This window comes from Enhydra lutris, unplaced genomic scaffold, assembly GCF_002288905.1.
Source record: "Enhydra lutris kenyoni isolate GAN:26980312 unplaced genomic scaffold, ASM228890v2 scaffoldscaffold12, whole genome shotgun sequence".
NCBI lineage: Eukaryota > Metazoa > Chordata > Mammalia > Carnivora > Mustelidae > Enhydra > Enhydra lutris.
In genome coordinates this window covers 1551344-1576260 of record NW_019154096.1, presented here as the reverse complement: position 1 = coordinate 1576260, position 24917 = coordinate 1551344, and the positions used below count along the sequence as shown (strand labels likewise).

The 24917-nt window shown below is 42.4% G+C and overlaps 1 protein-coding gene across 4 annotated transcripts in view; it reads right to left on the bottom strand.

Annotated features, from left to right (window-relative positions):
* The window catches only part of LOC111144793 (5-methyltetrahydrofolate-homocysteine methyltransferase), a 101773-nt gene extending 87676 nt beyond the window's left edge, over positions 1-14097 (bottom strand). For 2 of the 4 annotated variants that reach the window (XM_022499257.1, XM_022499260.1), the window contains exons 1-6: positions 13724-14097; positions 10372-10586; positions 5829-5918; positions 3438-3507; positions 1613-1705; positions 108-214 (exon numbers count right to left, since the gene is read on the bottom strand). In XM_022499257.1, the coding sequence (XP_022354965.1) occupies positions 108-214; positions 1613-1705; positions 3438-3507; positions 5829-5918; positions 10372-10586; positions 13724-13757 (609 nt within the window). In that variant the 5' untranslated portion in view covers positions 13758-14097. Of the gene's footprint in view, positions 1-107; positions 215-1612; positions 1706-3437; positions 3508-5828; positions 5919-8131; positions 8471-10371; positions 10587-13723 lie in introns of those variants that run through there. The other 2 variants (XM_022499258.1, XM_022499259.1) reach the window with 2 other exon arrangements.
* Positions 14098-24917: the final 10820 nt, after the last annotated feature.

Genomic DNA, 24917 nt, shown 5'->3' with positions numbered 1-24917 from the left:
AGACTTTCATGTAACTTTGACAACGGCTGCGATGGTCTGTCTTCTTGCCCCACTGGGGATCCTCACAGCCCCCACCCTGCCTGTCCCTCTCATCTCCCTCAACTCACCTTGGCATTAGCAGTATCAAAAATAGTCTCAATGAGTAAGACATCAACCCCACCATCCAGAAGCCCTTTGGCCTGCTCTCTGTATGCTTCAACGAGCTCATCAAATGCTGTAAAAAATAAAGCACCAAATATAAAGTCACCAAAATCCTCTCAATGGCCAGGACATGCTGTCTTCAGGCCTAGCACTTGTCAGCTATTGCTGGTTTCTAATGCTTTAAGGATATCACCTTTTCTAATGATTTAAGAATATCAGCTTTTGTGAGAAACCAAATAAAGAAATGGCGCAGCGATGTTAATTAAACCTGTAGAATGAACACTCCTGAACACTTGCCACACAACCTCCACTTGCCCTGTACGAGGCAAGAAGTAAGTGAGGAGGCAGGAAGGTGTGTGGTTTCATGAGCCCCGTACCTTATTTTCAACACCTTTACAGTAGATCTTTCTTCCCAGGGATGGTCTTAATCAGTCAGTTAAGGGATGAGTGTGAGAAACAAGGAGAGAACCATGTCACCCTGACTTGGAAACACGGTGGGTCTAGTCACATCCTCTCACACTCGCAGTGATAAAAGGCTTCAGTCCTGTGGACTTCACTCCTGCCAGAGAGAAAACCTGCCTTATGGGGCAATTTCAGTCTGAATCCAAAGTGTTCAATCATTCCAGGGTACCATTTTTATTAGAAACATTTTGAGTTGTCCATTTCCATTTGAGAGGTCAGCCCTCTTGCCATTTACCTCCCAAAGAAAAAAGAAAAAAGCTTGGATAGTCAATAGAAAAACCCAATACTACCTTTACGCTTGCTGTATAAAGCACAAGAGAAAGGAAAACTTAGCCCCTCCCAGTCAAGCCTCAACCAAGCATAAGCCCAGTATGAGCAAACCCTGGTGAAGAACTATGACATCACCACATGGAAAGTTCTATAACCAAAAACCTAAAACTATACTTGCCTGAACCTGCCACCTACACAATATTCTTCACTATACAAAGTATCAGTACTATTCAGCTAAGTTTAATTCTTTTTGTATTTCATTGTCTCAATGCTTAAGAAATTGACTTAGATGTTTAGGTTTTTCATAAAATCTCAATGTGAGTATGTTTATGTACGCTAGTTTATGATGTCAACAATGCCAGTATGTTTATATAGTTTGGAGCACTTTCTGACATAAAACGGGGGCCTAGTGGGCTACTCTATAACAGACCAAGGCCTGGTGTCCATATTTGCTCAACTTCTCAGTTTAAAGCTTTCTCTTGATTAGTTTTATTTTCTCAGCTGATAAAGAAGCATGATCACAGTACCATGTACATTTGAAATAAGAATAGTAGTAGTAATAACAAGATCTAACTTTTTATTTAGATGTTTACTACATTTCAGGGACTGTTACAAGCCCTTTATGTCCATTAAGCCACAGTAACCCTGAGGAAGAGCCTGTTATCCCATTGTACAGATTTTAAGATCACTGAAACACAGACATACTTACAGGGGCTCAAAGACTATTTACAATACTTACTAATGTTTCTGTAATCTGGTCTCTCCACAGACGGGGACACCGACAGTGTCTTATTAGTTGGACCCAGAGCTCCTGCCACAAATCTCTTAATTCCTTTGGGAAAAGAAAAACAAGTATAAAAATCTCTGAACAGCTTGACCTTTTTGTTGTGACTCAACAGGCTAAAAGATTTTTCCCTAGAACACAAGTCTCTAATCCTTTATCCACAACTCCGAAATACAAAAGTGCAAGTTATTTTCTTAATTCGTTTGACAACAAACTTGATCTCTCCTGGACCAACAAGAAGCTCTTCATAGTCTTGATCACACTCAGTGAGACAATGCACAGATTTGACTACAAATGAGTATCTGAGGATGGGAGCTATCCCTGATCACACTGAGAAAATTCTGAAATATAGGGATGTGTACCGGTGATTGCCAAGCTGATCCGAAAGACCAAATTCTCACCTATCTGGCTTCAAAGCGTTTCAGTAACTAACCCTTTTCTATCCCCACAGTCATGTTTGGATAAATTACCTCTCCTTCCTCTTAAGGTATCTCCAAGATCCTGAACTCAACACAGATTCTAGAAAAGCTCCTCACAGTAGCATTCAACTTGAAATGCTCCCCAGTATCATGCTGCAGGCCCTTCACGGGGAGGGGGGGGACTATTAAATCAGGATTAGCAATTATAAAGCCTAAAATTCAAGTATGAAACAGATCAAATCTTACTGTAAGCACTCTTTCAATAATTCTTTAATAACCTTTCCTCTGGACTAGAGTCCAGGTGCTTCCAAAAGAGCCTCCAAGGTTGGGTTCATCCACATGGCACAACCGAAGCTGGGGGTACACTGATGACGGTAACTACTCAGTAACCTGGGTCACGATTTACAGTTTAACAGGAGAAGACTACCAATGAGTTGATAACCCAGCCTTCGAACAGGTTACCTTTCCCAGAGCTGAACAATAATATGCGTATAAGAAAAATGTCCTTCTCTTCCCCTGCTTTCACTGGTTTCATATTCTCTGACCTGCGACTCTGTTGGGGTAATGGTCTCTGCACGTCCGTGGATTTAAAGACTATCTCCCAGAAGCAGAGTTCCCACAAACTGCTTCAGTCTTCATTAGTATGCTGTATCTCATCTCCTAGCAATTCCCCTTTATATTTTCTCCCGCAGGCTTTAATTTTACATTTCCAATTCTTAAGGGGCTCCACATATTTCTTCTATTCCCTTCCCTCCCTCAAAGCCTCCCCACCAGTTGGCACCCAGGTCACGCTATGGCAGCCAGCCAGGGGGTTAGTTATTTCAAGAGGCCGCTTTTCAACTCCCAGCAAGCCTGAATCACATGCCACAGTCCTGTGCGGGCTGCACAGAGACTTCAAGGACATTAGGGATAGGATGTGGATTACACTATTCACCTACATGAGCCAATCACGAGGATGAGGCTAGCTTTATTGGGTAAGATCAAATATCTTAATGTTTATCAAAATAACCAGAACACCTGAACTACCTAGTAATGTGCTTCCAAAAGGAGAATGATCAGCTTGGCTGTAAATACCCAAAGAAGCTACAACCATAAATATACAAAGTAGCTAGAGCTACAAAGTGAAGCTAGAGCCCGAACACAGAGTAAACCCTGAGCCCAAGGCCCACAGGGACAGAATCAAATCAGAGAGGCTCTGGAGGGCTTAATTATGAAACTGCAAAAAAGTCACCTACCCACAAGTACAAAACAGTGTCTGCAGTGTTGCTGGGGGCCACTTATCACAGAAGGGAAAAGGACAATAAAGACAGCAAGTGACACCTGCGAATCTCAAAGGAGTCATCCTTGCAGACGTTCCTTACCTGTCTGGAGGGACACCTCCTCCGCTGCCTTTCTGGCCACCCCCGCGGAGCATTTGTTCATCCGGTAGGCCTACACATGAATGCAAACATTAGCGGGCACTTCTTCCCCTCCGCCCCATAAACCAGGGACTCGTGACCTTATAAAAGCCAGTTTTATTCAGTAAGGAAATGGAGACGGAATTAACAGGAGGTCTGAACGAAATCTCGGCTGAGAAGGCCTCTCAGCTGCCCCAGCCATGAAGGCAGCAGGAGAGCTAAGAGTCCTTGGGAACTGCTCTGAGCTTCCTCCCACAGTCATGAGCTATCTGATAACAAAGGGTGATCTCTTGACCATCTAGGACATCAAAGAATAAGCTGATGCAGTTAAATGCTCTGCAAGTTTGAGAAAGCATAGGAATAGAAGAAGCACAGGCTTCAGAGATAGGAGCCCAGGATTCAAGGACCAGCTCTCTCAGTGCCTGCCTGGGCCATTCCCTTAGCAGCTTCTCCGAGCTCTGACTCCCTTTGCTGCAGGGGGTTGTACTCAAGGCCTCTGAGCTTTTTGCAGATTACTAACCTCTTTAGAACCTGGTAAAGGGCCATGAACCCCCTCAGTAGGAAATAAAAAGTATGCACGAACACACAAAGTAATGCCTACAATATAAAGAGGTTCATGGGCCTTCCAAAATCTTTCCCAGACCAGGTTAGAAGGTCCCAGACTTGTGGCCTTCATGAGCCCTTCTCAGATCTTATGTGATGTGGATCTTCATTATTTAGTAATTAAGAAACCAGAGTATTCTAAAATAGGGGTTGGCAAACTCTATAGGTCCTAGGGCAAATCTAGCCTGGGCCAGTTTTATAAATCAAGTTTTACTGGGATATAATCGACATCATTAATTTACATATTGTTTATTGCTGCTCTTGTACTATAATAACAGAGTCAAGTAGTTGCTGTTTATGGCCCACAGAGCCTAAAATATTTACTTACCCGGCCCTTTATAGAAAAAGTTTGCCAACTCCTGCCCTAAGTCACACAAAACTAATGATTTTCCCTTGATAACCCAAAAGACATGAGATCTCACAAATTCCCAACAGCAGGAGAGCAATCAGTGCTGCGTGAAAACAGAGGCACGCGTCTGGAAGAAAAATCCCACACAGACGTGGGTACGGCAGCATCTACTATGTACCCCCATCATTCCACATTTTACAAAGTCTGACAAAGGAGCATCATGTTGATTAAAAAGAAACCAGATCCTTCACCACACACCCATTAGGGTGGCTACTATCAACAAAACAAAACCCCCCATAAACAGAAGATACCAAGTGTCGATAAAGCCGTAGAAAACTTGGGATCCTTGCACACTGTTGGTGGGAATATAAAACGGTGTGGCCACTGTGGAAAACAGTATGGCGGTTTCTCAGAAAATGAAACAAAATCACCACTTCTGAGTATATAATCAGCAATTCCACTTCTGAGCATGTAATCAAAGGAAATGAAAGCAGGGATACAAACAGATTAGCTGTACATGCATGTTCACAGCCATACTGTTCACAATAACAAAAAGGTGGAATCAACCCAAGTGTCCCTAATGAATGAATGGATGAACAAAATGTAATATATATATGTCTATGTGTGTGTATATATATGTATATATATACACACACATATACACACACATATACATACGTACAAGGGAACATTATTCAACCTTAAAAAGGAAATTCTGACACTTGCTACAACATGAGTGAACCTTGAAAACATTAAGCTAAGAGTCATAAAAGGACAAAAGCTGTATGATTCCACTTACATGGAGTACCTAGAGGAGACAAATTCGTAGAGAAAGAAAGTACAGTGGTGGTTTTCGGGGTCCAGAGAGGTTAGGGAAGAACAGGGAGTTACTACTGAATCTAATGGGTACAGACCTTCAGTTCTACAAGATGACAAGAGTTCTGGAGATGGACGGTGGCAATGGTTGCCCAGTAAGATGAATGTATCTAATCCCACTGATTATATAAAAATGGTACAAAAAATGGTACATAAAAATGGCTAAGATGGTCAATTTTACATTACATGTGCTTTTTGCCATGATTTAAAAAAAGAACCGAATCTGCCATGCAGGGCAGAAAAAGGGTGCCCACACAGCGAATCACTGTGCCTTTATCAGCAACCACTGCATAATAGGTATCAGTTTTACTTGATTACTGGCCCATAAAAGACACCAGTTAGGAAATGAATAGTCTGCTGTGTTCAGAAGCAGAAAAGATTCAAAGCGTCTTCCCAGTCTGACCACAAGCAACAGACAGCGAGGCATGAGCTGCACTCTGCAGCTTCGGCTGGTTTTCTCACTAGCAACTGTCATGGCAGAAAGGGCCCAGGAAGACCTTAGTTACGAGGAACAAGGGCATTCTTACCAAGTGTTCGAGGCCATAGTCAGCTTGGGCAATGCTAGTGCTGCTAAAAGTGTTGGTTTCAATGATATCTGCCCCAGCCAGCAAGTAATCCTGCAACAAGAGATAGCAACGTCAGTGCTCGGGGTTTCAGAGGCCCTGTCCCCCCACCATAAACACTTCTGCTCATCACCACCACCCCAAACACCGTGTGACCACCCACTAAGCGCAGGTACTGCCCTGGAGCCCAGAGATGCAAAAAGATACAAGGATTTGACAGAGAGGGACGTGGTGTAAATAAACGCAGAGCTCGATTCGGACACAGTTCACATGCTAAGCTGGGTGAATGGAATGAAGTTCCTTAAACCCCAAGTTTTAGTTTCCTCACGGAAAGTACTAGAATGCAACTCCACGGGGTGGCTGTGTGATGACACAAGTTCTGGCCCAGGACGGCACTCTCCAGCCTCAGCACAGTTTGATTCCTGCCGGTGACGGCTCTATCTCTGAGAGTCCAGTTCTGCCCATGATTGTTTCAGTCCCTCTCTGCAGGTCCCTCTGAGCCAGATGGACACTCCTTCTAGAACCCGGAGGCTCTCAGCGCCTTCCTGTCCTCCCGGTTCAAAACCCGCCTTCCCCATTTCACTCTTTGGGGACGACACTTCCTCATCCTCAATCTGAGGAACACTCTGGAATCTCTCAACTCCCTTGATTTTTCCCAACGGTAAGCAAACCCACCCCCTCCCTAACTGATACACACTCTTGACAAGGAGCTGGGAAGTGAATTTCTCACTTATAGTAAGTCACAAACATCCTAAATATCCACCAGTTGGAAAAAAAACAAATAAGCTAGAATGTATCCATTTTATAACATGCTTTGTGGTGGCTAAAAACACCATGTATATCTATGGATACTGACATGGAAAGATCTCCAAAAATAGGCTTGAGTAGAAAGCAAAACTGACCGATATGTAAAACAGGACACATTAAGTTTAAAGCATACCTGTACACAACAGTATGCGTTTTCACACATATATACATAAATGCGTAACAAATTGATATGGAAAGACATATAGGAGTAAGTGGTTATCTCAGGAGAAAAAAAAGAAATTTGGAATAGTGGTCAAAAATGAATTTATTCTCAGGGCACCTGGATGGCTCAGTGGGTTAAGCTTCTGCCTTCAGCTCAGGTCATGATCTCAGGATCCTGGATAGAGCCCCACATTGGGCTCCCTGCTGAGCAGGGAGCCTGCTTCTCCTCTCTCTGCCTGCTGCTCTGCCTACTTGTGATCTCTCTCTCTGTCAAATAAATAAAGTCTTTAAAAAAAAAAAGTGAATTTATTCTCAATCTATGGGTTTTGTCTTATGAGAGCAAATTAAATTTTTCAAAAAAGAGCAAGAAAAACTGGAAACAACATTAATGCCTAGAAATAAGTAAACTAGTTAAGTAATTAATAATACATATGTAGGTTATATCATGAAGTTATTAAACCTTGTTTGAGAATATTTAATGCTCCTGTATACAGATAAAAATGCAAATCATACAACAGTACGAATATAATTAAAATTTAATTTTTAAAATCCCACTATAAAAACTAGATTAAAATATTACTTAAAATATGTGATTAATAGTTAGTCTTGGTATTGATATCTCCTGGTTTTGATTTTCTCCTTTATGGTTTTCTATACTATCTTCTTTTTTATTTTTTTTTTTTTATTTATTTTTTTTTTTTTACTATCTTCTTTTTTAAACAATAAACATGTATTGTCTTTACAGTTAGCAAAAAAATTTCTCAGTTCACAGTTTTCTCCAATTTGGTGTAGATTTGAAAATTTCCATAATATACAGTTTAGAAGGTGTTTCTTCTAGCTCTTCACCCTCTCCCTATGCCTCTTCTCCTAGCTCAATATCCCACTCCTGGACTCCAGGCAGGACTTCCCTCGATTCCAATCCTATTCCTGCCAATTTAAAAAACATGTGATCTGGGGCACCTGGGTGTCTCAGTGGGTTAGGCCTCTGCCCTAGGCTCAGGTCATGATCTCAGGGTCCTGGAATCAAGCCCCACATCAGGCTCTCTGCTCACGGGGAGCCTGTTTCCCCCTCTCTGCCTACTTGTGATCTCTGTGAAATAAATAAATAAAATCTTTAAAAAAACAAAAAACAAAAACGTTATGACCTGAGTCAAGCTACTGAATTTCTCCACTCCTCACAGAGCAAGCTGTCAGGAGGAAAGGAGGCCAGGAAGAACAGCATTTTTAGAGGCTAACAGAGGTTCTGAATTGTGTTTCATGGGGCGATGCTGTGGGCAAGGACTGTCTGCGGCGCTCACCCGTATCCTGGCGGCAAGCTTCCACAAACGTTTCCCCGGGCAGAGCCCAAGGTGTGAGGACACCAGCCCTTGTGGCATCTCAGCTACAACCATAGGGAACTTCGGGGAGAAAACAGTGTATTACTCACAAGTCCTGGAGGGTACAGGCATGCCCAGGGCCACACTTCAAGGGGCGGGGGGCAGATGGGAAGGGGAGTGAGCACAGACACAGGGTTCTGCCTTTCTGGGGGTACAAGGATGGGGCACCTAGGGTTTCACAGTTTCACTCTTTACTGCCAAATTTAAAACACAAGAGTGGGAACCAGGGTGTGGAAAGGGAAAAATGGGGCCAGGCAGTTGTCGGGCTCATCCAGGGCTCCCCAAGAGCAGAACTCACGGGTGAGGGCCATCAGGTATCCAGTTGTTCAGCGAGTAGCAGCACCATGTTTAATTAGAGACGGATGTCTCCTGAAATGGGGATCTTGGCAACCAAAAGCTCAATGTCAGGCATTCACGCTACGACCAAAGCAGCTTACTGCCAGGCACCTATATTACAAATATAACTTGGACATTCTGTTAAAATTATACATCAGAGGATCTGATCTATGGTCACTGGCTCCACTAGAAATAGCCAGATGTGAAAAAATCCTGGTCTGTTTCCCTTCTTCATCCATGAACACAATACGCTCTCCACATGTCTGGCTAGTAAATGCGCCCCCGTAAACGGGACACCCCGGCACAGTTCGTTGTACTTACAAGCCATTTTCACTCCACAGACCTATCGTGGGAACCTTGGGTCTTCCATCTAGATGCCTACCTAATATACAGGGCAAGGAATCTTTCCTCTAACAAATATTTATTGAGCACTTCCTATGTGGGAGATAACGTTCTAGGCAGTAGGGCTTCAGTAGTGAAAAAAGAGGCATAAATTCTTGCCCTGCAGAAGCTTATAATCTAGTCGTAATCCACAGGAACAATAATGATGAAGCTACAGGGCACAACAGTTCATGTGATTTCAACAGCTGCATTGTAAGAAGTTTATTTGTGGGGGACCTAGGTGGCTCAGTCGAGTAAGCAACTGCCTTCCACTCAGGTCATGACTGCTGTGTCCTAGGATCGAGCCCAGCATCAGGCTCCTTGATCAGCGAGGAGCCTACTTCTCCCTCTCCCTCTGCCTGCTGCTTCCCGTTTATGCTCTCTCAAATAAATAAATAAATAAATAAAATTTTTAAAAAGTGTATTTGTAACCATACCAGGCCATTCATATCAATGATGACATTCCCAATCTACAACAGACTAGATTTTATAATAGGATTTACTACTCTCAAGGCCTCGCAGAAAAATTTAGTTACCATTCTTCTTACAGAACCATACCTTTTTAAGGATCAATTTTAAATCTTCTGGTACCTGGAATTCCCATTATGAGCAAAGGAAAGGCATTCTTAGCTTTCCTTCACATGAGCGCCATTCTGCAATTAACCTAGAACAAAGTCTTGACCACACAACAGAATGATCCCTTCCATTCTCGATGGATCCCTTAATCACAAAGTGATTTGTTTAGATGACTATTTTTTTCCCTTAAGAGACTGAAACTTCTGTAACAATGCCCTTCTCCAGAAAATAAAATTTTCTCACTTCACTGGTAAATATGTTTTATCCTTCCAGTTGAATCCAGACCAGGAAAATAGATTCAATCACCTCAGTAGCTCTTCTGGTTGTAATTTTATGAAATTCTGGCGATGACCTACCAAACAATTTCACTCTGTGTTTCTTTCTAAATTTTAAAAATCTACTGCCCCCAGTTACTTGTTCCTGATTCATGCTGGCTAACCATTTTTATTGGAGACAGGAAAATGGAATGAAAGAACATGGGATTTCACGTCAGGAAGCTCCCTAAAGTCAGACAAGTTCTTTACCCTCTGTGAGCCACAACTTCCAAATCCACAAAATAAGAATAACCACCACCTTTTTGGTTTTACTTTATCGGGGCTGCTGTGGTGACTCAGGTAAAGCAGTGTATGTGAAAAGCCCAATTTGTCCAGGATTTCTATGGTCTTTCATTTAACTGCCTCAAAGGCAGGAAAACTACCTTTCTCACCTCCTTATCCTGAATGCTCATCGCAGTGCGAGGCCTTTCTTCAGTGCCCAAAGCCTTCTTTGTGAATGAATCACCTCTTTCTTCTGTAACCTCCAGAGCCCTCGATATGCAAAGAGGCTTACAGAATAATGGCATGAGAATAGGAGGCATGGTGGTACTGTACCTTATGGATCTGGTAAATGACGTTGGGTTGAGTTATACTTAAAATGTCATTGTTGCCTTTTAGGGGCCTGGCATGATCTTGAAATTCGTGACCTCGGAAGTCTTCTTCACTTAGCTTATGCCGCTGGATCATGGTCCCCATCCCTCCATCCAGCACCATGATCCTCTCCCGCAGAATGGCTTCAATCTCATCCTGCAGGCTTTTCTTCACACCTGCTTTAAAGACAGTGAAAAATCCGACTTTCAAAACCCAGGGAGAAAAGATGCGTGCGGAAGGTTTCTAAGAACTACTAAAAGCCTCAATGACACTGACTGGAGCCCCCTCCTTGGTTCGGCTTTTCTTGGCTACCCTCACCACAGCCCACGTATGCCATCCCAAACCTGCTCTCTTTTAGCTCCAAATCCTTCTCCTTCTGTAGGAAATTCTACTTCTACTAACCCCTGTTAGAAGAAGTCTTCTACCCAGAGCTCCAAAATTCACCCTGCCCTCCACCTCATAATCCTCTTACAGCTTGGCTCAAGCTTTTCCCCTCTCTGACCTTAGGGAAGAGCACTTCTGTATCCTCTACAGCTCTGACAGTGGAACATGCCTCCATTCCTCCTCCCATTTTCATAAAAAGTCCAAGCATTTTTTCCAGAGGGTCTCTACTATATTCACTTTTCAGTCCAGAAAGAGAAACTATTTTCAGTCTTTAATACAGTTGTTACTGTAAAACAACCTAGCTCCCACATATACAAATTTTGAGATCTTGTGAAAGGAGTCATCATATATGCAAGAGATCAAAGCTTTTTTTAGAGACTCTAAATAAAACATCTGACTTTTTATTAGAAATTTAACAAACATATTCTATACTCTGCGTGGAAGACTGAAGTCCCAGAAAATGCTAAATTAACTTTGGCCCACTAAATATCAAAATATACCATAAAACTATATTCCCATAAAAAAGGAAAAATAAAATACAGAGTATCTCCATTGCTTGGAATAGGAAAAGACTTAAGACTCAAAAAGCCTAACTTGTATTATTAAAAAAAAAAAAAAAAGAATGTGATTCCATAAAAACTAAGGATTCCTATGAAATGAAAGTTACCATAGACAAAATTAACAAACAGATTATGGATTGGAGGAAGATTCTGCAATGTCTCAAACTGAAAGGGACTAACACCTATAATGTACAAGGAACTCCTACAAAGATACAAATAGTCAAGTCAAGGAGGAAGAAAGTAATACTCAGCAACTATATAAAGAGATGCTCAAGCTCATTAGCGACTGGATGTGAATTAAAATAAGATGATACCCATTTGTAACCAACAGATGGACAATAATTAAAAAACGGGATAATGCCAAAGAAATCTGCACCCTCCAGTATGCCTGCTGGACAGAGCCATTCTGGAGAGCAGCCTAGCAGAACTTGGTAAAAAGTAAGCATGCAGAAAACACAGCAACCTCAATCCCGGGTGTATTTCCCAAACAAAATCTCAGGTTGATCCACTGGGAACACAGAAGGGCATGTTTGTAGGAGTGGCACGTTGGAGACAACATTGGGAAATGTCCAAGTAAAATGTGGTAGACATTCGTGGGGAACACTGCACTGCTGTATGATAATGGTGGGATACTGAGTGAAAGGGTCAGCAATCATCTACTACCGAGATACTACTTACATAAATTAAAAGTACGTACACACACTAGAGTACAAGGACACATACAAATACATAGCAATGTGGGAACCAGGCCACCTGTGAGACCATGAGAACTGTGAACAGAAAATGAGATAAAAGGGGACATAATAAAATGGGAATTGCATGCATTGAAGACAAAACTCCCCCCAACTGAGGCCCTTAAAAATTCCCTGCTTCTACATCATCCACATGCTTATTTATCCTGTAGGGGATAAGATTTCCCTTTTAGAGGTCCTCCTCCCAGATTTGTTCGTTTAATGTTCACTATTCTTATCCTGATGTATTCCCCAAGCTTTTCCAACAGGGGGTTATCTTTCACTGGCTTCTAATCACCGTTGCCCCTCCAGAAGCTTCTCCTAAGTCACCTTAACAATTCTTCTTTTTTCCCTTGGTAAGGTGAGCAGTCACTGAGATCTTCCATGAAGAACAATGATAACCAAAACAGCCTCATATTCATCTATATTCGGTTCATTGCATACAGAACATTCTGTACAGTTTACTCCTGACTAACCACGTTCTTAACAGGGCAGATTCTACCCAACAACTCTCACAGTGGAAACAAAAATATATAGCTCTGCATTGCCCCCATTTAGCTGACGCATTCTGCTATTGATATATTTAGATGAAGGTAAAATAACGTTATTTCCTTTCTTAATTAAATAGGAAAGCAAGCAGTCATGAGGCAGAGATAGTATTCAAAGAACGGTATGATCTGCCTCTCTACCTCTTCTTTTATACCAACAGTGATGTTTCCCAGTCACATTTCCACTGGTTTCAAGAACAATTTTACCAGTCCCATATCAGAACCCTAGAATCAACAGGGTCACCAGCTCACCTCTGATAAATTTCCTTCTGAGTTATGAATTCAGTATTCAGCCCCTGCCATGCTGAACACCCTCATTCCCCCACACCCAGGTACTGCTCCATCCTTAGGACTGGTTCTCTTCTTTCTACATTTCCTACCTCATACCTCCCGTGTTTTTATGGGTATGTTTGACCAAAAATTTTAATCAAGGATGACCTTAGAGACCGATCTCATTATAAAGCTGAAACTACTGTCAGTTCTTGAGCTAACCTAGTTTTTTCTCAACATTAATCTCAGAGCCATCATTAGAATCGCTTGAGATTACTACTCCCCATCACGACCTACTATCTGCTCATTTTACAAAGTGATTCTATGCAATCTGGAGTGTGCAGAACGACTGCTCTAACCCTGATGTGGTAAAAGAAACGTTTCCTTAAGTTTTATCGTTCTCTGGGTTTCCTTATCCGCCTTGCAACACAGAAACTTTCTTTGGATGAGCACAGCAGGTGCTCAATAAATATTTATTGAACTGAGAACGTTAACTCTGGCAAATTTCCACTGCGCCCCGCTGAAATAAGTTGTACCCAACAGCGAAGTTACTTTGACATTAGGAGGTGTCTCGGGCGCGCGCCGAGAGAGGATGCCTCATAGCTGCTGAGAATCCGCTTGCCTGGGGAGGAAGAGGTGAAGGTGCGGAAGGAACCCAACAGAAGCACGTGGAACCTCCGCCAGCTCAAAGCTGCCGCCCTCCCGCCCGCGGGGAAACCTGGCGGCGCGCCTCCAGGAGGCGAGGAGAATTACCCCAGGGATTAGAAGCCTATAACAGGATTCAGTACACAACCCAACCGCGGAGAGCTGGAGGCAGCGTTACCGGAAGGCTTCAGCTCTGGCAGCTCGGGCGACATGCCGCCGAGTCTCCTCCTCCGCAGGCCAAGGGCGAAGCCGGGGAGTCGCACTCTGCACAGGCGAACACGGCCAAGTGCAACGCCAGCCAGCGCCTGGGAGCCGACCTCAGGGGCCGAGGTCAGAGGACGCACCGAGGAGCCCGAAGCCCGCGGCCCGGGGCCCGCGACGCCCGGGGCCTTCCGCGCACCACACGCCGCGCGGGGGAACCTCCCGCAAGACCTGGGCGCGGCGTGGCGATAACAGACGTGCCCTCGGCCGCTACAACGCTCCAGCACGTGCTTTCTTCCCGGTCACCCGGCCTGTCCTCGGCACGGGGCTGGCGGCCACACACGCGCGACCCTAAGCGGGTCGCGGGAAAGGCGCGGACTGGACCCGAAAAGGAGGACGCCGTGGCGCCCGAGGCGCGGGACCGAGTATCTCAAGCCCCTTGGGCTTTGGGACAGCTAACAACGTTGCTAGCGTCTCCGCTCAATCTAGCCTCTGCGTGGGAGGTCCTGCCCCCCCCCCTTCCGGCCTATGATTGGTCTGTACGAGCACGTCGCGCTGTATTGGCGGATCCATTTCAACCAGTCACCTGAGGGTTTGCCCCAGGGCTCTCTGGGAGTTGTAGTCCAAGGTCCCACGCAGTCAATGTGGCCTGAGCCCCAAACTGTTAAGCCCTGCGGGGACTGGGCGCATCTCCAAGCCCGATATCCGGAAATGCGGCCGGCGAGGCCTCTCAAGTTTAAGTCGTAGCGCGGAGTCGGCGCTAGCTTCAACCTGTGGTGGTGTCAAGAGCGGGGAATTTGGAGTCGGGGGACAAAGTTCTAGCCACGTTTTGCTACTGACTAGCTCTGGGCAAGATGAATAACCTCTGAGTCTCTCGGCTCCACAAGCAGGAAATGATGAGGTGGTAGTAATTGCTGCTTTATAAGCCTATTGTAGGGGGAAAATGAGATCGTGCCAACGCTCTGTGAAAACTCTGAAGTACATACCTGCGTGTTAACTGTCAACTAATTGACAGTATAATTTATTGAACACTTAACTATGTATCATGCGTTGGGCTAAATAAACACTCTCAATGCAAAGAAAGACAAGCTACATCACACCCCCGCCTTTCTCTTGAAGAAAGAACTCACAACTAGCTAAAACTAATAATTGAACAGGGGAAAATGAGAACCACATACACTGTGCCAAAAGAGCTGCGTTGCTCCAAGAGTGTTGGAGGAAAGCTTCCAGGAAGTAACTGGGACTTGACGTAGGAGCTCTCCAGTGGGGAGAGACTTCCTGAGTAGAACACAGCACTAGAGAGACTTTGAAAATAAGGAAAAGCTCTGTAAGGGTGAGCATGGTAGACAGGAGGAAAGCAAATGAATCTAGGAAAATAAAGTTGAGACCAAATTATGAAGTTTACTAATCTTTTTATTTTAAAGTACACATTTGTATGCCATTCTCATTTTATTATGTAATTATACCTCAGTTTTTTATATCTAAAAAATTATGATAATCATGAGTATTGCATCTTTACCAAAAATGGTCATACTTGGAGATGAAAAAACTCAAGTGGGGGGAGAATGGAAGAAAGAAGAGTGTAGGAGGGAGAGGATGGCCCTGAAGAGCTGAAGATCTTGCTCAGATTGCAAGGTTTCTGTTTTGTTTTGTTAGATTTTTATTTGACAGAGAGAGAGAGAGAGAGCAAGAGCACAAGTAGGCAGAGAAGTGGGCAGAGGGAGATAGAGAAGCAGACTCCCAGCTGAGCAGGGAGCCGGACATGGGGCTTGATCCCAAAACCCTGGGATTATGACCTGAGCCTGAAGGCAGATCCTTAACCAACTGAGCCACCCAGGAACCCCTAGATTGTAAAGTTTTAAATTATCACCAATCTCACATTTTGTTGAGGTGTTCCTTGAAAAAAAAAAAATCTTCTGGGTGCCTAGTTACTTAGTATCCTCTATCTTAGCAGAAATTGCAGGAATTGTAGATCAGCCTCTGTGTTTAATAAATCATCAGATATTTGCTTTGTCAGCTAAAAATGACAGGACCCAGTGTTTCCTTAGTCTTAAAAGAGTAACAAATAAGACTAAAAGGTCAGTGAATTCCTAGTACAAAAACTCACACAACTTAAAGAAGAGTTCCAAGAATACCGTTATGGGTTGAAATGTGGCCCGCAACCTAAACCTAGCACTTCAGAACGGAACGTCCTGGGAAGTAGAGTTGGTGCACAGGTAACTAGTTAAGATAAGTTCCAAGGAGAATGGACTCTTAGTCTAACATGAGCGGTGTCCTTACTGGAAGAGGACAGAGATACACAAGGATAAAACAGCCACATGACAACAGAAGCAGAGTCCCGCATGGACCTGCTGACATGTTGGTTTTGGAGTAGCAGTTTCCAGGACCGTGACACAGTACCTTTCTGATGTTTTAGACCACCCATCTTGTGATACTTTATTACACTAGGCCTAGGAAACTAATACAGTGGACATAAATACCCAACTCTTACTGTATGCCAGTAAATAAACTGTATTTCAGCTTTATACAGTATTCTGTGGGTCTTGGCTGGCTCAGTGGGTTAAGCGTCTGCCTTTGGCTCGGATCATGATCTCAGGATCCTGAGATCGAGCCCTGCATCATCGGGCTCCCTGCTCAGCGGGGAGCCTGCTTCTCCATATCCTTCTGACCCTCCTCCCTGCTTGTGCGCCCTCACTCTCTCTCCCTCTCTGTCTCAAGTAAATAAATAAAATTTTTTTTTAAAAAACATTATTCTATGGCTTGATTGTGTGTGCCAAGCCCATTGAGTTGTTTTGGTGTCCTGCTAGTCAGAGTCCTAAGAATGTCAACTGAGAGCCAGTTCTCAAACAAGGGATTGCTACCCTTGTGGGGTGTGGAGGTGACCATTAGCTTTCCCCAGAAGATCCCTGACTTTTCCTTCTTCCCTCAAATCCCTTCATAATCTCAAGGTTATGACCCACCCCTAGAGTCACATAGATCAACAAGCACTTTGATAACCCACATGGATTGTAGTAATTGAGCTGAATTTACTGAGTCTGTGATACACAATCTTGTTGCCAAGTACAAGTTTATTGTCACCAATAGCCCTGGAGAGGCCTTGCTCCCCCTTTTCTCCTGCATGGAGAGAATTACCATCTCTCTCTCTAGGACTTTGTTTCCTGGGCAAGTCAGGTTCAATCTGTGCCGTCTGCTCCACTGACTCCAAAAGCGTTTTTTTTTTTTTTTTAAGATTTTATTTGTTTATTTGAGAGAGAGAGAATGAGCAAGCATGAGCAGGTAGGAGGGCCAGAGAGAGAGGGAGAAGTAGGCTGCCCTCTGAGCAGGGAGCCCAACATGGGACTCAATCCAAGGACCCTGGGATCATGACCTGAGATGACTGAGCCATCTAGGCGCCCCCAGCTGGATCTTTAAATGCCAGTACACCGTAACTCTTATCTTTTAATAACTCTGAATCATGTCCCAAATACCACAGAAATTCTAGGTTTCAACTTGACTATCTTAATTGAAACTTGCCTCCCTGCTTCCCAGGCAGGGCCAGAAAATAATGTTTTAAGTCACCTCTATTTTAAAATTTGCCCTTTAAAGGAAAACAAAAAACAAAATATTAACTTGGCTATAATTGCTGAACTTTTTAAGCACTAAACCCTAACCAATTTCTTTTTGTAGTTATGAGAAAAGAATTTTCTCTTTTCAATTTAAAAATTATTTCTGATTTCCCTCCAGGTCTATTCTATAAATTTCCAGACTTCAAAGAAAAGACTTTAAAAAGGGTTTGTCAGGTCACTTTGCCTCCTTATATTGCATTTATAAAAGTAAAAGTTTAGTAGTTAGCTAAAAGTTTAGCTCTCAGTTCATCATCTTAAACTGATTAAATCCTACATTCCTGTCTATTAAACAAAAATGTTTGTACTCCTAGACAAAACCAAGCCAAACCAAACCAAACCAATCATCCCCCCAAAACACAAAACCAAAATCCAAACCAAAGCAAATTTTAAAAACCAAAAACCTGGAGTGTCTGGGTGGCTCAGTGGGTTGAGCATCTGCCTTTGGTTCAGGTCATGATCTCAAGGTCCTGGGATCGAGCCCCGCATCAGGCTCCCTGCTTAATAGGGAGTCAGTTTCTCTCTCTCCCTAAGCCCCTCCCCTTGCTCATGCTCTCTCTCTCTCTCTCTCTGTCAAATATATATATATATATCTTTATAAAAAATTCATATATATATATATATATATGAATTTTTTATAAAGATCCAATTGTTGAAATCCTATAACTTGTTGGCACTATTATTCATTTGTTTAACAAATATTTGTCGACACTGACCAGGCACTGGAGCTAAAATAATGAGACAGACCCAGGTCATGTAGCCTAGAGCATAGGAAAAATGATAATCACATATATCATTACAAAGCAAGGTTAGGCCCATGGAGGAGGATATCCGTAAGCTAGGTGCTCTTATTACCCTTGTCTCACAATGAAAAAAAAAAAAAAGGAGAATGTGGCTGGTCATAACTGATCACAGTCAGTTACAGATGTCTTTGTTCCTTCTCCACCTGCCTGGCTTTACTGATTAACCTAAAAGAAAAGAAAAAGAAGAGAGAGAACTTAAACAACTTGCCCAAGGTAGCAAAACTGGTCCTCATACCTGGAAAAACTGATTTCAGTGTTTGTGCTCTTTAAAAAAAAAAAAAAAAAGATTTTATTTATTTGACAGAGAGAGAGAGAGAGATCACAGGCAGGCAGAGAGGCAGGCAGGGGGTGGGGGGGGGTGGGAAGCAAGCTCCCCGCCAAGCAGAGAGCCCGATGTGGGGCTCGATCCCAGGACCTGAAGATCATGACCTGAGCCAAAGGCACAGGCCTAACCCACTGAGCCACCCAGGTGCCCCTGTTTGCTCTCTTTGTCACTAAACCAACGCTTCCCTGTGGGCAGCCCTCTCCCCAGAAAACTGGAAGTCCCAAACTGCTTGTAATGTCAGCTGTAACTCAGATGCCCCTGCTCTCATCGTAACATAGGTTTATAAAAATGTTACTGCTTTCTTAGTAGTTAAATAAATGTCATCCTTATTCCCCAAATGCTGAAATTTTAAGTATGCTATATTTTCAATGGGAGATACTCATACGTGGCTTTGGGGGGCCAGATAAAAATTTAAAGTTCAAAGGAAGATCACAAACACCATCCCCAGCGTGTTAGTATATGACCTTCCAGAGCTCTGGTAGGTCAGGCACCTTGCCCTCTACCCTGTCTGCCCTTTTGCCTTGCGTACTTAAGCCTTTAATTCAGTTTAAGGAAGTCTTTTTTTTTTTTTAAGATTTTATCTATTTGAGAGACAGAGAGCACAAGTAGGGGAGAGGTTCAAAGGAGAGAGGGAAGCAGGCTACCTGCTGAGCTGGGAGCCTTAGTGGGGGACTCAATCCTTGGACCCTGGGATCATGAACTGAGCTGAAGGCAGACGCTTAACCCGCTGAGCCACCCAGGCGCCCCAAGAAAGTCTTATTTAAGTACAGACTTTTTCTGGCTCAGTCCTAACTACATCTACAGCAACATCTAATACCTGGACACACAGTGGCAAGTGAATAAATGTTAGCAAGAATAAATTACTGGGGGCTGCACCTGGGTTTCTCCAGTTACTGGAGAAACATGGCAGTCGCATTTTTCAGAGCTTAATCAATTGAACACTGCTAGCTCAAATTTCACAGCAGACTCTGTAAAAGGCACAGAGAGGATGTTGTGTGCTTGTTTTTATTTTTACCAGGATATCGCTTAAAAGCTTTAATCATTCTCTGAAGTTGGAGATAGTATTCTTTTATTTTCCAATGGTAAGATAAATCTCATAGGGTTAACATTAAATAAAGCAAAAGAATCCCCGGATGAAGCTGAGTCTAATTTAAAGAAAGGTATTAATCCCAGTAAAGAAACACCGTGTTCCTCAGAAAACGGGGGCGGGGGGAGGTGCTTGGGGGGTGGGGGGTGGCTGAGTAAGGGTGAGGAATGGAGGCACAGAGAAGGGACTCAGGAATGTCCGCCTCGCTAGTGGGCTCTTTGTCCTTGTTTCTGGTGCCGTGAGTGCATTCTAGAGAGCATACCTCGGTCTGTCATGGTTCGACCGTCATCCAAGGATTCCCTGGGTGAACAACTAGCCCTTCTCTGCAGGCAGACAACTAGTCCTTCTCTGCAGGCAGACAACCATGCTGGGATAGGTCTCTCCATTGAAAGCAGAACAACAGAGTACCTGGTACATGACTGAGACTACCCCATGTGTAAATACCATGTACTTCTAATAATACTTGGGGTAGCTTTCCACTTGGATGACCAGTTGGTATTAAGGACCTTGATATAAAAGTCCTTATAAGAACCACTAATTTGGTTAGTGGGTACCTCTCAAAAATGAAATATGGCCTTTAAGCATTATGTAAGCTATGTTTTTCTTCAAGTAAATATTTAACCAACAATCACTTATTCATTCTATGTGTCAAACACTCTTAGTTTATATTGCAGGGTTAATTCTGGAGTGTGTTAAATCATGGAACATTTTTCCTTGGGAGCTAATTTAGTTTGAAAGAAATTGAAACCTATGGCATTATTCAGACTATCAAAATGTATAATTAATATTGACAGCAGAGCCTTAGAAAAGTCAATAAAACAGGTACTAATTAAGTGCTGGAAGTAGATAAGTACTATGTCAGGCGTTTTCGGGGGAGTACAGAGATGTTCGAAATGGGATTTCTAGGGGTGCCTGGGTGGCTCAGCTGATTGAGTGTCTGCCTTCAGCTCAGGTCATGATTCCAGGTCTCGAGATCGAGTCCTGTGTCAGTCTCACTGCTCAGTGGAGAGTCTGCTTCTTCCTTTCCCTCTGCCATCACTTTCTCTCTCTCTCTTTCCCTCAAATCAATAAATAAAAGCTTCAAAATAGGATTTCTACCTCAAAGATCCTGTAGTATAGATGAAGACAGAATACAAATGAGTAAGACAAAGTGGAAATGGAATAAGGGAAATACAAATGAAAAGCTACTGACTAGAGGAAAGGAAGAGGTTCATTCGAAATAGAAAGAACTAATGCCGGATGTGATGGCATTGGATGATGAGGCGTTTGGACGGTTATGAGAGTAGAGCCTTCTCATGGGATAGGTTTCTTAGAAAAGAAGCCCAAGACAGCTTCTTTAGAAAAGGGTATTCCTTGGTCACAAGTAATTGAAAAAGGGCACAGAGATGTTCTAAGCTCTGCCATATGTAACATGTCTTTCTACTGCTGACGTGCTTGAACGGCTGGCTGATTACCTATGAAATTCTTGAATCACAGCCTTTTCCCCTCAAAACTGATTGCTGTGTTATCTCTTCTTTCTTTCTTTTTTTTTTAAACATCTCTACTGAGATATATTATTCACATACCATGCAATTCAGTTATTTAAAGCATACAATTCAATGGTTTTGGGTGTATTATATTATTAATTTTTAAAATCGCATTATAACATATAACATAAAATGTGCCATTTCAACCTTTTTTAGTATACAATTTAGTGGCATTAACAACAGTCACGGTATTGGGCAACCGTCACCATTTCACACTTCCAAAACTTTTTTGCCATCCTGAACAGAAGCCTTGTAACCATTAAGCAATAACTCCCCATTCCTCCTCACCCCAGGTCCTGGTAACCTATAATCTGATTTCTGTCTCTATGAATTTGACAACTCTAGGTTCCTCATGTAAATGGAATTATATTTGTCCTTTATGTACCTGAGTTATTTTGTTTAGCATAATGTTTTTAAGGTTCACTCACACTGAAGCATATATACTAGCTTTGTTCCTTTTTAAGGCAGCACAGTATTCCATTGTACGAACACATCACCTATTGTTTTTCTGTTCATTTGTTCATGGACATATGGATAGTTTCCACCTTGTAACTGTTGTGAGTAATGCTACAATGAACATCAGTAGATGAGTATATGCTCCAGGCCCTGCTTTCAACATTTTGGGTATATACCTGGGACCCGGAATTGCTGGATTTTGTCATCATTCTATGTTTAGTTTTTTGAGGAACTTCCCAACTGTTTACCATAGTAGCTGCAGCATTTTACATCCCAACCAGCAATGTAGAACGGTCCTAATTTCCCTGCATCCTTTCCAACACTTGTCATTTTTCATCTCATTGGTAATAGCCATCTTAATAAGAATAACATGATATCTCACTGTGGTTTGGGTTTGCATTTCTCTAACAATTAGTAATGATTGGCCATTTTTCTATTTTCTTTGGAGAAATGTCTGCTTAAATCCTTTGCCCATTTTGGATCACCCATTTTTTTGTTGTCATATTATTTAAATTTATATATTCTGGATATTAATCCCTTATCAGATACATGATTTATGAATATTTTCTCCCATTCTGTGGGTCCTCTTCTCACTCTCTTGATAGTGCCCCTTGAGGCACAGAAGTTTTTAGCTTTGTTTAAGTCCAATCTATATATTTTTTCATTTAAAACCTGTGCTCTTGGTGCCATATCCATAAAATCATTGCTAAATCCAATGGCATGAACATTTCCCCCTATGTTCCCTATGTTTTCTTCCAAGATTTTTGTAGTTTTAGCTTATTCAGATTAGGCCTCTCATTCATTTTGAGTTGATTTTTGCATATGGTATAACATAAGGGTCCAAATTTATTTTTGCATGTGAAATCCAAATCTTCCCACCATAATTTATTGACATTTTCTTCCACCATTGCATGGTCTTGGCATCCTTGTCAAAAATCAATTAACCATACATGTCAGGATTTGTTCTTGGGTTCTGTAGTTTATTCTCTTGGCCTCTGTGTTTATCCTTATGCCGGTACCACACCATTTGGCTTTGTCGTACATTTTGAAATCAGTAAGTGCGAGTCCTTCAACTTTGTTCTTTTTTCTCAAGCTAGTTTGGCTATTTAAGGTTCCTTGAGACTTCAAATGAATTTCAGGGTGAGTTTTTCTATTTCTATAAAAATGCCATTGGGATTTTAATACAGATTGCATTGAATCTGTACATTTTTTTTGGCAGTATTCACATTTAACAATATTTCATTTCATGGATCTGTGATAGCTTTCCATTTATTTAGGTCTTCTTCAATTTCTTTTTTTTAAATATTTTATTTATTTATTTGACAGAGAAAGAGATCACAACTAGGCAGAGAGACAGGCAGAGAGAGAGAGTGGGAAACAGGGAGCCTGATATGGGGCTCGGTCCCAGGACCCTGAGACCATGACCTGAGCTGAAGGCAGAGGCTCAACCCACTGAGCCACCCAGGCACCCTGGTCTTCCTCAATTTCTTACAGCAGTGTCTTGTATTTTCAGTGTGTAAGCCTTTTGCCTCCTTGATTTAATAGATTCCTAAGTATTTTATTCTGTTAAATGCTATGGCAAATGGAATCATTTCCTAAGTTTCTTTTTTAGATTGTTCACCGCAAATGTATAGAAATACAACTTATTTGGGGGTGTTGATTTTGTATTTGAATCTTTACTGAATTCATTTATTGGCTCTAACAATTTTTGTGTGTGTGAATTATTTAGGGCTTTCCACATAGAAGATTGTGTCATCTGTGAACAGAGATCATCTTACTTTCTTTCCAGATTTGATGTATTTTATTTGTTTTCCTTGCCTAATTACTCTGGATAGAATTTTCAGTACTACGTTGAATAGCAGTGATGAAAGCAGACATCCTTGCCTTGTTCCTGATCTTGGAGGAAAAGCTTCCAGGCTTCTACCACTGCATATGATGCTAGCTGTGAGTTTTTTTATTTTGTGTGGTCTTTATCATCTTGGGGAAGCACCAAGATGCTTCTATTTTAATGAGTGTTTTTATCATGTAAGGGTGTTAATATTATATTCTTTTTCTGTATCAATTCAGACAATCATGGGTATTCCCCCCCCTTCTTTGTGCTTCATTATGTCACATTAGACAAAAAAGATAAAAGTAGGTAGGGATCCTAAACGGAGTGGTTTCAAGTTAGGATTGGATGACCCCGCTGATGTGTCTCTGCTCTTCTGCCTCTGCCTTCAGCCAGGCCCTTATCTCACACTTGGACTCTTACAACAGCCTTCTCAAAATATGTCTCCATTTTAATGTCAGTGGATCTTGGAATGATTGTTATTAGCATAATGAAAGAATTTCCTGTCTTAAAACTGCCTAGCACTCTATGGGGATGGAAGGTGGGCACTGCTGGCCTTTCTCTGGCTCTCTCCCAGTCGCTCCATCTGTACACTGCTCACTGCCTGACCCACCCTCCTGACACCCTTCTCAGCAAGCCCCTCCTTCATTCACCAGTCAGGCCTCCTCACTTCTGGCCACAACCAGCCTTAAGGAAGTTGGCTGTGAGCAGTGAGCTCAGGAGTATGCCTCCTAACTATGCCTCACCAAGGAGCTGCCCTGGAGATAGCCATCAGCCAGGAGCCGTGGTCTCTGGGAAGTACCTGGAGGTTCATGCCCTGGAACAGAGGGAGGCCGCTGAACCTTGAATAGCGGTGGGCATTGGCATAAAGCAGGTGCAAGCCCTGACTGAGGCCGTGTGTCCTGTGCCAAAGAAAACATACTTAGAAGAAGCTTAGATATCAATCATCCAAAGATTTATTGAATGACTATTTTATGAAAGCGGTGTGATAAGCAGAAGGGATTAAAAGAAATAAAGCATGGTCCCTGTCTTTAGAGAACTTGTGGTTGGTCTGCTGGGAATTAAGAACTTCCAATTCAGTGATCTTATTGGATACTGGACTTTTAATGAATAACTACCAGACTGCATCGTCTGAGAGGCCTGGTTGTCCCTGATCTCCAGGCTCTAAGTAACCTGTTTCATTTTTCACCTCGTAATAATATTGAATGTGTACATATGTTAGGACATAAATATAAATATTAAATTAAGTTTAGTGTTTAAATCTAGAGTGTTAGGGGCTTTCATACATCTGAAGCAAACAAAGAGTCTGCTTCTTCTATGTTTATCGCTTAAATGCATACTCCAGCAGGCTGGGTATTCATTTCATTTTGCAAATTTTGTACATATTTCCATTTAATATTTTATCTATTTATTTTTCCCTGAACTGTTCACTATAGAACATCTCATGCATCATGCAAAATTGGGTGATTCAGACATCCGGCCCAGTGGGGAGAAAGTGTGGATTTTTTATATATTGAAGAATGGCTCTTACAGTCTACACCCTG